General features: G+C 44.3%; 1 protein-coding gene across 2 annotated transcripts in view; it reads left to right on the top strand.

Moving 5' to 3' along the window:
• COL22A1 (collagen type XXII alpha 1 chain) overlaps positions 1 to 14,520 on the top strand; it is a 483,118-nt gene that overhangs the window by 285,666 nt on the left and 182,932 nt on the right. For both annotated transcript variants that reach the window (XM_068238069.1, XM_068238068.1), the window contains exons 20-23: positions 2,656 to 2,700; positions 2,821 to 2,850; positions 7,382 to 7,435; positions 8,839 to 8,892. In XM_068238069.1, coding sequence (XP_068094170.1) covers positions 2,656 to 2,700; positions 2,821 to 2,850; positions 7,382 to 7,435; positions 8,839 to 8,892 — 183 coding nt within the window. The remainder of the gene's footprint in view (positions 1 to 2,655; positions 2,701 to 2,820; positions 2,851 to 7,381; positions 7,436 to 8,838; positions 8,893 to 14,520) is intronic.

The raw sequence follows: 14,520 nt of genomic DNA, 5'->3' as shown, positions 1-14,520 counted from the left end.
CTCGTCTCAATTTTGCTAAAAAAACATCTCAATGATTGCCAAGACTTGTGGGAAAATACCTTGTGGACCGCCGAGACAAAAGTTGAACTTTTTGGAAGGTGCGTGTCCTGTTAAATCTGTCGTAGAAGTAACACAGCATTTCAGCAAAAGAACATCATACCAACAGTAAAATATGGTGGTGGTAGTGTGATGGTCTGGGGTTGTTTTGCTGCTTCAGGACCTGGAAGGCTTGCTGTGATAGATGGAACCATGAATTCTACTGTCTACCAAAAAATCCTGAAGGAGAATGTCCGGCCATCTGTTCGTCAACTCAAGCTGAAGCGATCTTGGGTGCTGCAGCAGGACAATGACCCAAAACACACCAGCAAATCCACCTCTGAATGGCTGAAGAAAAACAAAATGAAGACTTTGGAGTGGCCTAGTCAAAGCCCTGACCTGAATCCTATTGAGATGTTGTGGCATGACCTTAAAAAGGCGGTTCATGCTAGAAAACCCTCAAATAATGCTGAATTACAACAATTCTGCAAAGATGAGTGGGCCAAAATTCCTCCAGAGCGCTGTAAAAGACTCGTTGCAAGTTATCGCTTGATTGCAGTTATTGCTGCTAAGGGTGGCCCAACCAGTTATTAGGTTCAGGGGGCAATTTCTTTTTCACACAGGGCCATGTAGGTTTTGAGTTTTTTTCTCACTAAATAATAAAAACCATCATTTAAAACTGCATTTTGTGTTCAATTATGTTATCTTTCACTAATAGTTAACGGTTTTTGATGAGCAGAAACATTTAAGTGTGACAGACATGCAAAAGAATAAGAAATCAGGAAGGGGGCAAATCGTTTTTAACACCACTGTATGTGCTGTGAATTCACTTATACTTTGCTGTATCGTACATGTATGTGTTATTTTGTTTTCTCACTTTTACACGACTGCCCTAACATAGTGTAAGTTTATCATAATGGGGACTGACGTAGTACGAATCTACGTCCAGCAGGTGGTGCTCTGACTGGATGTAGATTCAACGTCCGCAAAAACGAAGCGTCCCGCCGCGATCATGCACATTTGAGAGGGGAGATTAGGTTGTCATATGACAGCTAACTACTCCCTTCAGTGATCAAGAGCCATCATGATTGGCTTCTAATCACGTGATCACTACGATCGCCGGCGGATCATAGTGATCACCAGTAAGAGCTGCGGTGGTATGGGGAAAAGAAGAGGATCCACTCACCTTCCTGCCGTTCCCACGGTGATTGGAGCTCTTCTCCGCTCTGGCCAGCATCCCCGCTCGCACTGACGTAAGTGTCGGGTCCTGGCTTGATGACGTCATCAAGCCACAACCCGGAACTTAGCGTCAGTACAAGCAGGGATGCCGGCCAGAGCGGAGGGTTCCACAGCGGCTCATCGCTAGAGCCTGGGAAGTGAGTAAAGGCTGCTGGCTACAGGGAGGGCATCTGGCTACAGAGGAGAAACCATGACCAGCAAGTTACACACGGGATCTGGCTGCCTGAGCCTACAAACGCGCCACCCCCCAATGCAAAATCGTCTGGTCCTTAAAGTAGATCCGAGGTGAACTTTTACTCATTGCATAATTGTGTTCCTTTTCTATTGTTTATAAGGCATTCCTCAAGTCAAATACTTTTTTGTTTTTGTTTTAATACTCTAATTCCCTATAAACTAAATAAGCCACGCCCACAGGTTTTCAGAGAGCCTTGGCAGTAGCAAGGGCTCATGGGAGCTCAGTCTGGGCAGGAGGAGGGGGAGGTGTTACTAGCCATTGATTTCAGAGGCAGAGGGGAGGAGGGGGGATTAGTTTTTTTCACAGGCTGAGTGCTCAAGATACAGATAAGCCTGCCTCTGTGTAATGTTTGCAAACAACATGGCTGCTGTCATTGTATCACAGGAAGAAATAATAATGTTCTATTAAAGGGGAACTAAAGAGAGAGGTATATGGAGGCTGTCATGTTTATTTCCTTTTAATCAATACCAGTTGCCTGGCAGCCCTGCTGGTCTATTTTTCTGCAGTAGTATCTGATTAAAACCAGAAACAAGCATGCAGCTAGTCTTGTCAGATCAGACTTATAAGTCTGAACCACTGAAACATCTGATCTGCTGCATGCTTGTTCAGGGGCTAAGGCTAATAGTATTAGAGGCAGAGGACCAGCAGGGCTGCCAGGCAACTGGTATTGTCTAAAAGGAAATAAACATGACAGCCTCCATATACCTCTCTCTTCAGTTCCCCTTTAAAGCTGTTTGCAGCTAGATTTGCTGTGTAAACCATCTAAACTTTAGATAAGATATATAGACAAGTTACTTGTTATAGTTAGTTTTTTTTTTATCTCGGATCCGTTTTAAAGAGGGTTAGGCAGGGTTAATATAATGGAGCAGTGTGTTCTGTAAACACAGGTAGGCACCCAGTATAACAAGTTAGAACTCTTTACTGAAGAAAACATGCAGCGATAACTAAAACACCACACCAGGAAATGTAGCTTACTCAGAAATGAATACACAGAGTGTGAATACAAGAAATCACAACACCATAGAGATCATTGCAGCACTTCACATTTTACAGTGACATCTTGTGGTTGCTTTACTATACTGCAGTTTAGGTTATTCTGTTGATGCTGCCAACATAGTACAGTATTTGTCATTTTCTCCACGCAGGGCGATAAAGGTGAAGTCGGAGCCCCCGGACTACCAGGCAGCGTTGTAGGTTTATGTTGCATTCTGTGTGTGCGATTTATTATGTGTTCAGCAAGGATGTGAATTATATTCAGCACTTAGTGGATGTTTAAACTCTACTCAGATCGCTTTATCTTTCTGTCCTAGATTCAGCAGGAGGGACTCAGAGGAGAGCAGGTGAGACTGGGGCTGGGAAATAGATATATATTCATATTATAATACATATTAAATAATATTTATAACGCAATAAATATCTTTTACCTCACCTGGTACCTTACCTGGGATGTTGACAAAAATATTTTGCATCAAAGCATGGCTTGAGTCGGACTTTAATCACATTAATATTATGTATTTACCATATATAGCACTGACATCTCCTGCAACACATTACAGAGTACATAGTCATGTCACTGACTGTCCTCAGAGGAGCTTACAATCTAATCCTATCATAGTCATAGTCTAATGTCCTCCCATATTATTATTATGTATTTATATAGCGCTGACATCTTCTACAGCACTGTACAGAGTACATAGTCATGTCACTGACTGTCCTCAGAGGAGCTCACACTCTAACCCTACCATAGTCATAGTCTAATGTCCGACCATATTATTATTATGTATTTATATAGCACTGACATCTTCTGCAGCACATTACTGAGTACATAGTCATGTCACTGACTGCCCTGAGAGGAGCTCACACTCTAATCCTACCATAGTCATAGCCTAATGTCCTACTATATTATTATTATGTACTTATATAGCACTGTCATCTCCTACAGCACATTACAGAGTACATAGTCATGTCACTGACTGTCCTCAGAGGAGCTTACAATCTAATCCTATCATAGTCATAGTCTAATGTCCTCCCATATTATTATTATGTATTTATATAGCGCTGACATCTTCTGCAGCGCATTACAGAGTACATAGTCATGTCACTGACTGTCCTCAGAGGAGCTCACACTCTAATCCTACCATAGTCATAGCCTAATGTCCTACTATATTATTATTATGTATTTATATAGCACTGACATCTCCTGCAGCACATTACAGAGTACATAGTCATGTCACTGACTGTCCTCAGAGGAGCTTACAATCTAATCCTATCATAGTCATAGTCTAATGTCCTCCCATGTTATTATTATGTATTTATATAGCGCTGACATCTTCTGCAGCGCATTACAGAGTACATAGTCATGTCACTGACTGTCCTCAGAGGAGCTCACACTCTAACCCTACCATATTATTATTATGTATTTATATAGCACTGACATCTTCTGCAGTACATTACAGAGTACATAGTCATGTCACTGACTGTTCCTCAGAGGAGCTCACAATCTAATCCTACCATAGTCATAGTGTAATGTCCTACCATATTATTATTATGTATTTATATAGCGCTGACATCTTCTGCAGCGCATTACAGAGTACATAGTCATGTCACTGACTGCCCTCAGAGGAGCTCACAGTCTAATCCTACCATAGTCATAGTCTAATGTCCTACCATATTATTATTCTGTATGTTTATAGCAATGACATCTTCTGCAGCACCTTACAGAGTACATAGTCATGTCACTGACTGTCCTCAGAGGAGCTCACAATCTAATGCTACCATAGTCCTAGTGTAATGTCCTCCCATATTATTATTATCTATTTATACAGCACTGCCATCTTCTGCAGCACATTACAGAGTATATAGTCATGTCACTGACTGTCCTCAGAGGAGCTCACAATCTAATCCTACCATAGTCATAGTCTAATGTCCTACCATATTATTATTATGTATTTATATAGCAGTCACATCTTCTGCAGCACTTTACAGAGCACATAGTCATGTCACTGGTTGTCCTTAGAGGAACTCACAATCTAATCCTACCAGAGTCATGGTCAAAGGGGCAATTTTGGGTAGAACCAGTCAACCTATGGTATGTTTTTGGGAATGGGGAGGACACTGGAGAGCTTAGAGAAAATCCATCCAAACACAGTAAGAACATACCAAGTACATGCAGATAGTATGCTGGCCCAGATTCGAACCTGGTAGAGAGCATTGCAAGGCTAGGGTGCTATTCACTTCCCCACAGGGCTGCTACATACTAACACTTTTCTCAGAGTGGAGATTTTGAGCTCTGGCTCGGGAGGAAGCACCCACGGCTCCCCACATACTACGATCTCATCAAGCTTTGAAATGTATGAACAGCAAATCTCTCAAGGGTTAATCATCGGCGTCAGAAGTCTGGACCAGCTAACAGTAGAGACACTGGCAAAAACTTGCTTAAATTATTATGAGAACTTAATACAATTACAGTACTGATGACAAGGTTACATTTATATATTTTTTTCTGCCTGGACTTAAAGGACCCCGGCGCAAAAAATTGTACATTTTTAAATTCATGCAAACGCATACAAATTAGTAGTGTTTCTTACAGAGAAAAATGAGCCATAAATTACTTTTCTCCTATGTTGCTGTCACTTACAGTAGTTAGTAGAAATCAGATGGAACTGACAGGTTTTAGACTAGTCCATCTCTTTATGGGGGGTTCTCAATATTTAATCTATTCTTTACATAAGCACGCACTCTCTGGAAGAGATCTATACCAATATAAAGACACCCCTCCCCCCCCCGACACACACACACACACACACACGCACACACACACACACACACACACACACACACACACACACACACACACACACACACACACACACACACACACACACACACACACACACACACACACACACACACACACTGCACACTACACACACTGTACACACACACTATACACACACACACTATACACACACACATACACATACACCTGTTTACTAAATATTTTGTCAGTTGAACTGAGCAACTGCTGTTCACTAAATGCTTGGTAAAATACGGAAAACCCAGAGAATCCCCCATAAGGAGATGGGATAGTCCAAAACCTGTCGCTTCTGTCAGATTTCTACTACCTACTGTAAGTGACAGCAACCTAGGAGAAATGTTATTTATAGCACTTTTTACTCTGGGAGAAATTTGCTTTTTATTTTGTGTTTTCATGTATTTTAAATGTAAATTTTTTTCACCATAGTGGTCCTTCAGGGCCCTTTTACACCGCCGTGCAATGAAAATCTGTGGAGACTGTCATACTGGGGCATCATGGTGCGAAGCAAGTCAAGAACTACATTACCGCGCGGCTTTTGCGTCGAGTTGTGGCGATCTGCGTCAGCCCAGAATTAATGTTAGTCTATGGTGATGCGTGGATTTTTTAATAATCACGGCACGCATATGCAGAAGCGTACTTAAACAATACACTTCCGCATACCCGAGCATGAAGGGACGGAAACGCGCGCGTCACTTCCTGCGTGGCCGGTGGTCAGGCAGGGAACACTGCGCAATAGCACAGAGTTTCCTGAAGGCCTGTTTTTGAAGGTGTGATGCAGTGCGTCGGACTGTAATGCCGGTTTATTTTCTGAAACTGGCCTTAGAGAACCCGAGGCGGGGTGCTAACAACATAATCCCCATACAGAGGCTGGGTCTGCCTATAGAGTCCAGCCTCTGTTGCTAGTCAGATTCCCCCCCTGCGCCCTGTGAGACCCCATAAATCACAGACACGCTATGCGGCTGTGTTTACCTCTCTAATGTCAGTCTCCGCTCTCCCCCACCTCCTGCAGGGCTCCGGTCCCCGCCCGCGTCCCTTCCCTCCAATCAGTGGCGTAGGAAGGGACGTGGGCGGGGACCGGAGCGATGCAGGAGGCGGGGGAGAGGCGAGACTGACAGAGGAGAGGTAAACACAGCCCTCTGCGACACGCTGCGTGTGGACAGTGCGGCTGTGATTAATGGGGTCTCACAGAGCGCAGGGGGGCTTAGGGGGAATCTGACTAGCAACAGGGGCTGGGCTCTATAGGCAGAGCATAGCTCGTCCATCACCGCCGGAGGCTGCCGCTCAGGGCCGATTTTCTTCAAATAAAAAGCAGCACACGCAGCTGGCACTTTGCCAGCCGCGTGTGCTGCCTGATCGCCGCCGCTCTGCGCTGCGGCGATCCGCCGCGAGCAGCGGCGAAAGAGGGTCCCCCCAGCCGCCCGAGCCCTGCGCAGCCGGACCAATCAGTTCCGGCCAGCGCTAAGGGCTGGATCGGAGGCGGCTGACGTCAGGACGTCGGCTGACGTCCATGACGTCACTCCGCTCGTCGCTATGGCGACGAGGAAAGCCAAACAAGGAAGGCTGCTCATTGCGGCCTTCCTTGTTTATTCTGGGCGCCGGAGGCGATCGGAAGAACGCCTCCGGAGCGCCCTCTAGTGGGCTTTCCAACTTTCAGTTGGCTGCATGAAATAGTTTTTTTTTTATTAAAAAAACCCTCCCGCAGCCTCCCTGGCGATCTCAATAGAACGCCGGGGAGGTTAAACAGACCTGTCTATATGTTCCAATTAATAAATTTACTAATGATAGTCACATCACTGATGGCACATCATGGAGATGAACCTACAGTATATGTCATAGATCATAACATACAGGTTATGCTCAGATAGTTTTTTTTTTTTTTTTTTAAATCTTGTTTTAATATTTTATTCTCTTTATTTCAAAGCCCTTTTTTTCTTCTCTTTTTTGTGATATTCAGGCTCTGTCATCAAAGAACTGTCCGTCTCTTCCATCGATTGGTTTTGTTTCTGTTACTTTTCATGTTTGTTCATGCTCTTTGTTTTCTTGTCTTTTCACAGGGTCTTCCTGGGCCCCGGGGTCCTCAAGGCCCGATAGGACCATCTGGACCTGCTGTAAGTCAGTAATCAAAGCTTCCTCCTCCTTGTCATGGGAATGGGTTCTTCTCTAGATGAAGAATGAAGCCAACTTCTACCTCGGCTTTAGTGACTGATTCATCTTTTCCCGTCTCCGCCTAGCATTGTTCTGGGGGGTGGCGGGAGGAACTGTGGCTGGAAGCTTATTAAGCTCCTAACGTGACTAGGCATATGGAAGCAGTGGTGTAGAGGCCGCGGTCACCACATGCCCCGGTTTCCAGTCGCTGGAGGTCCTGCCTGTCCGCTCTGCACCACCGCTGCTCTGTACTTCCTGCTTCTCAGTTTGGGCTCTAGTGCCTGATCTGCGAAGCAGGAAGTACAGAGCAGCTGTGGTGCAGAGTGGACAAATGGACTTCCAGCGTAAGAGGTGAGTGTGGGCTCCCTCTAATCTTCCCCACTGCGCTCCATAAAGCACCGACGGGAGGCGGGGAATTGTGAGAAAGGGCTGCACACCTAGCTACCATACGCTTATGGTGGTGGTGTGTGGGGGGGTCAAGGGTGGGGGGGCAACTCAACTAGCTACAATACTGGGGTGGGGAGGGGCAAATTTAGCTTGCAGGGGTTGGGGGGCGTTGGTCCAAGTTACACATTGGGGTCCCAAAGCCTGTAGCTACGCCACTGTATGGAGGATATCACCGGAGTGCAGAGTGCAGATTTCACTATAGTGTAGGCAGATCCTAGAAAGCGATTTCTGATTGGCTGCTGTGGCTTCTACACTTTGAACGTTGCTTTGGCTGGTTCTTAGTTATCTGAATGTTTGAAGCCAAATTAAAGTTTTAGTCTCCGATTTCCAGTTTAGAAGTGAATCTGATTGCTAAGTAAGAATTCCCTCACTCCATAGGAACAATGTCGGGCATAGTCCGGCAAAGGAAAACCGACTGCCGCTAGATGAAGTTGTTGCCGCCGGATAAAATCCAGCGCAGAGTCAGCCCCTTCTGATCAAAGTGTCAGATTTGATCGCTGCTAACCCCATCCTGATACCGCTGCACCAGATGATATAAATATTACGTGGGCATATTCCGGGGACGCATTTCCTGAGGAAAGATATTCCAGATTGTAATCATTCTCACTGTGAAGGACCCCTTCCTAAATAGATGGCAAAAAATGTTTTCCTCCATACGCTCTCTGTTGGTGGGCAGAAAGAAGGAAGGGGGAAGTCACTTGTGTGCTGAGTTGTACGGCCCTGCAGCTTGGCCTTAAAGCTGCAGACAGTGGCCTAAATTGTAAAAAATAGCCTGGTCAGGGTAAAGCCTGTGGTCCTTTAAGGGTTAATTATTTGCATGCAAGTTTAAGCATAATACGATCAATAATAATGGTTGTGGTAATAACTGCTGTAATCATTGTGAAAACAATTCTGACAATCTTTTTCTCTCTTTCTGTAGGGACCAGAAGGCCCCAAGGGTAGTCAGGGAGTTCCAGGACTTCAAGGAGAGAGGGTAAGTAGCTCTCAATATTTTACATTAGTTGCAATTATCTATTTCTAAAGGCTCATACACACATCAGACCATAGTCTTTGGAAAATGAAAGATCACAGACCAATTTTACCCCCTTCCATGTAGTATGAGAGCCATACCTACACAGTCTATTCTATGGAGCTGAACTCCCCATCTGACAGAAATCTTTGCAAGATGCTGCACACACAGATGCTGTACACATTCAAAAGATCAGTATCTGCAAAAGATCCGTTCCTGCAAAATGCATTCATAGGCTATGATATCTGCAGATCTCATACACACCTTGTTTAACAGACATTCATCTGCAGATCAGATCCACCAGGATGGATTTTCAGATCCGCAGATGATTGTCTGATCTGCAGATGAATGTCAGTTAAACAAGGTGTGTATGATGATCTGCAGATCTCATAGACTATGAATGCAATTTGCAGGAACAGATCTTTTGCAGATACTGATCTTTTGCAGATACTGATCTTTTGTGTCTATACAGCATCTGTGTGTGCAGCATCTTGCAAAGGTTTTTTTCTGATGGGGAGTTCAGCTCCATAGAATAGACTGTGTAGAGTATGGCTCTCATACTACATCAAGGGTGGTAAGATTGGTCTGTGATCTTTCATTTTCCAAAGACTATAGTCTGATGTGTGTATGAGCCTTTAGGCCCACTGCACACCAAAAACCGCTAGCAGATCCATAACACGCTAGAGGTTTTTGAAGCAGATTTTCAGAGCGATTCTAGGCATGTATAGAGAGGTTTTCTAAACATGCCTGGCGTTTTTTGGAGTGTTTTTGTGTAGCAGATTACATATATTGTTACAGTAAAGCTGTTACTGAACAGCTACTGTAACAAAAACACCTGGAAACTGCTCTGATCTAGCACTTTTCAGAGCAGTTTTCCACTTTCCTATACTTTACATTGAGGCAGACACGCCTCAGAAATCTAAAAAATGCTGCAGCCCCCCCCAGTTTGCGTTTGTAGAAAAAAAAGAACCGCTCTGGTGTGCACCATCCCATTCACTTTCATTAGACAAGCAGTTTTCCTCCTGCAAGCGTTTTAAAAACTCTTTAGAACCGCTCTGGTGGTGTGCACCAGCACTTAATACAGATCTGCTGTGTAGTACAGCTAAGGAATAGAACATTAGTAGCACAGATATGAGTCTCATGTTGTTTCCAGTACAGGAAGAGTTAAGATACTTAGCTCAATGTGGGTGGAATTGGAATACAGTCCTGTTTTCTTAAGCACTTAACCAACCAAGAAACAGTAAGAGACAGGTTGCGATAAGGTTTTACTGCAGGAAAGTTAAAAGGGACATTAGCTCTGCTCTGTTTTATTGTTTAAAATACACAGTGTGAGTTGTAAACTGCAAATATGTTAGAATGAGGCAAAAAGTTACATAACCAAAAATAAAAAATAGAGATTCTTTTCTTTGCTACTAATGTACTGTATATACTCGAGTATAAGTCTAGAAATTTAGGTCTGATTCACTTCATAAACGCATGGGGGTCGGCTTATACACGAGTCACAGGCAACAGTGAGCACATTGAGTAATGTGTCATTCCCATTTGCAGCAATTTTAGTGATACTTTGAGGAAAGGAAATGCCCAAAATACATGGCGGAAAGTCTTGGCCACAACAATTAACAATTAACAAGGAAAGGGGCAGGGGAAATACTGGGTTGCATAAAAGGGAGTGAGTAATTGCAGCACTTGGGGGCCTGGAGGACGAGCGCTGTGATTACAGCGCAGGAGATTTGGGTGCAGTCGGCGCCACCATAGGCCGTAATAGGAATTACGGCTATAGCGGCGCACAGTCAGTAACTTTGGCGCTGTCAGAAGACAGAGCTGAAGTTGCTTCTAAAACACTGTAATTTGGCCGCCAGCATTAGCTGTAAGCCGAATTACACAATTCCCCACTATCCACATGGACCTGGAGGGGGAATAGTATTTAAAGGATACCCGAACTGACATGTGACATGATGAGATAGACATGTGTTTGTACAGTGCCTAGCACACAAATTACTATGCTGTGTTCCTTTTTTTCTTTCTCTGCCTGAAAGAGTTAAATATCAAGTATGCAAGTGACTACAGTGTGACCCTCACTGATAAGAAATTCCCCTTTTTTACCTCTTTCTTGCTCTCCGAAGCCATTTTCTGCTAGGAAAATATGTTTTATAGTTGGAATTTCTTATCAGTTAAGGTCACACTGTAGTCACTTCCTGTCTGAGTCAGGTCTGAGTCAGCCACTTGCATACCTGATATTTAACTCTTTCAGGCAGAGAAAGAAAAAAAGGAACACAGCCTAGTTATTTGTGTGCTAGGCACTGTACATACACATGTCTATCTCATCATGTCACATGTCACTTCGGGTAACCTTTAACGCTGCCGGAACTTGTGCAGCAGAAAGATAAGCCATACCGGCTGTATCCTGCCCCCAGTCTCCTATCGGCCAATCCATATTTATGCCTGGAGGATGTATTGGCTGCACTTAAAGAGAATCTGTACTGTCCGATTTGTACAATAATAAAACATACCAATCGAGTCACTGTGATCTCCTGGATCCCTCTTTGCTGTTTCTGCCACTCCCCGTCGCGATACTGACTTTTAATTGACAGTTTTAGGCAGTGTTTACAAAGAAAAAACATGGCCGCTAACCAGGAAGTGATGTTTGTAAAAAAAAAAATAAATAAATAAAAATATATATATATATATATATATATATATATATATATATATATATATATCCCCCCCCCACAAACACATATACACACTAATATGTGTGTATGTATATGTGTGTGTATACTGTATGTATATATATATATATATATATATATATATATATATATATATATATATATATATATATATATATATATATATATATATATATATATATACTGTATATATCAGGTTACAGTTTACTTCAAGCTTTTATTACATAGTGAGTTATCTGCACTCCAGTCTGGGATTCTCACAGTTTCTCAGCATGTGACAGGCAGATCCCTCCCCCTCAACCTCACAAACTGCACAGACAAGCTGAAACTGAGAGCAGAGACTGAGGAGTAAACAAAGCACACAGAGCCTGCAGGGGGCGTGTATAACTTGTATTCATCACAACAGAGGCAGCACATTTCTCACTGGGTCGACAAAGCTTGACAAAGAAAAGAAGATTAGATATATTACAGAGACAGTGCAACTAGAAAAGGCTGCAGTAATCCAGACCACATTAGAACAGGTATAAGAACTTATAGGATAGGATAAATAAGGCTGAACATTTTGTTACAGAGTCTCTTTAAGGGACAGGAGGGGTTAATGGCTGCAATACTGTATGCAGTGCAGCCATTAACTTTGCTGGGTAGACTTATACTTGAGTCAATAAAAAAATCCAGCTTAGGAGGGTTGAATATTGGAGTCGACTTATATACAAGGTCAACGTGTATCCAAGTATATACAGTACTATTTATTATCCATACTACACATACAATTCAGTATCTCATACGTTTTTTTTTCGCTTCAGGTTTGCTTTAAGGCACCTATACCGCCGCTGAAATGTATCAGCTAATTAAGGAGGGGTGGTTTTTTTTTTGTTTATTTCTATCACTGAAAAAGTACTAAGCTTAAGAGATAAAGATAAATTAATCTCAATCCGATTATTCGAGTGGTAACGGAATCGGGCCGCTCGGCGGAAAACACGTTACGCGACGCTGGAATTTCCGTCGCTGCACAATCAGTTTAAGCGGCCGGCGGAGGCGGCGGGGGTGGGGTGACGGCTGGTAATGGCCCGTACAGCTTCATCCACTTTTCATCTACATTTTTGGCACTGAGTTGATGAAACTCATTACGGGATAGATGGACGTTTTTCTAATGAGGTTTTTTTTTTAGTATAAATAAACGTTGCCGCTTCAATTCCCGTCCAATCTGTGTTCGTTTTGGATCTTGGCGGCGGTTTAAGGACCTTTTGTGTTCTAATTGAGATTTCATTAAACGCCTGCCACGACTGCTTAGGAGAATTTAATGCATTTATTCTGTTTATGAAATTATTTCTAGGATAGCCGAGAACAGCGCTCTGCAGTAAACCTGTTTCTGGGAATTTTGTTTTTGTTCTCTTCCCCCCCCCCATCCTCTCAATAACACAAAGAAGAAGCCTTCATTCCCCCAAATGCCCTTCATATGTACAGTGTCCTCAGATTCAGGCTGCAAACAGGTGCGCTCCAGAGCCCTAGAGGGATAGGGAGTGTTAGGTGGTCTGGTGTTAGGTGGTCTGGTGTTGGGTGGTCTGGTGTTAGGTGGTCTGATGTTAGGTGGTCTGATGTTAGGTGGTCTGATGTTAGGTGGTCTGATGTTAGGTGGTCTGGTGTTAGGTGGTCTGGTGTTGGGTGGTCTGGTGTTGGGTGGTCTGGTGTTGGGTGGTCTGGTGTTAGGTGGTCTGGTGTTGGGTGGTCTGGTGTTAGGTGGTCTGATGTTAGGTGGTCTGATGTTAGGTGGTCTGATGTTAGGTGGTCTGGTGTTAGGTGGTCTGGTGTTAGGTGGTTTGATGTTAGGTGGTCTGATGTTAGGTGGTCTGATGTTAGGTGGTCTGGTGTTAGGTGGTCTGGTGTTAGGTGGTTTGATGTTAGTGGTCTGGTGTTAGGTGGCCTGGTATCAGGTGGTCTGGTGTCAGGTGGCCTGGTGATAGTGGTCTGATGTTAGGTGGCCTGGTGTTAGTGGTCTGGTGTCAGGTGGCCTGGTGTTAGGTGGCCTAGTGATAGTGGTCTGGTGTTAGGTGGCCTGGTGTTAGGTGGTCTGGTGATAGGTGGTCTGGTGTTAGGTGGCCTGGTGTTAGGTGCCCTGGTGTTAGGTGCCCTGGTGTTAGGTGGCCTGGTGTTAGGTGGCCTGGTGTTAGGTGGCCTGGTGTTGGGTGGTCTGGTGTTAGGTGGTCTGGTGTTAGGTAGTCTGGTGTTAGGTGGTCTGATGTTAGTGGTCTGATGTTAGTGGTCTGGTGTTAGGTGGCCTGGTGTTAGTGGTCTTGTGTTAGGTGTTCTGGTGTTAGGTGGTCTGATGTTAGTGGTCTGGTGATAGTGGTCTGGTGATAGTGGTCTGGTGTTAGGTGCCCTGGTGATAGTGGTCTGGTGTTAAGTGGCCTGGTGATAGTGGTCTGGTGTTAGGTGATCTGGTGTTAGGTGGCCTGGTGTTAGGTGGTCTGGTGTTAGTGGTCTGGTGTTAGGTGGCCTGGTGTTAGGTGGTCTGATGTTAGTGGTCTGATGTTAGTGGTCTGGTGTTAGTGGTCTGGTGTTAGTGGTCTGGTGTTAGTGGTCTGGTGTTAGTGGTCTGGTGTTAGTGGTCTGGTGTTAGGTGGCCTGGTGATAGTGGTCTGGTGTCAGGTGGCCTGGTGTTAGGTGGCCTAGTGATAGTGGTCTGGTGTTAGGTGGCCTGGTGTTAGGTGGTCTGGTGTTAGGTGGCCTGGTGTTAGGTGGCCTGGTGTTAGGTGGCCTGGTGTAAGGTGGCCTGGTGTTAGGTAGTATGGTGTTAGTGGTCTGGTGTTAGATGTTCTGGTGTTAGGTGGTCTGGTGTTAGTGGTCTGGTGATAGTGGTCTGGTGATAGTGGTCTGGTGTTAGGTGGCCTGGTGATAGTGGTCT

This window comes from Hyperolius riggenbachi, chromosome 5 (assembly GCF_040937935.1).
Source record: "Hyperolius riggenbachi isolate aHypRig1 chromosome 5, aHypRig1.pri, whole genome shotgun sequence".
In the NCBI taxonomy this organism is placed as follows: Eukaryota; Metazoa; Chordata; class Amphibia; order Anura; family Hyperoliidae; genus Hyperolius; species Hyperolius riggenbachi.
The sequence above is the reverse complement of the archived record's forward strand: the minus strand, read 5'-3'. Positions and strand labels throughout refer to the sequence as shown.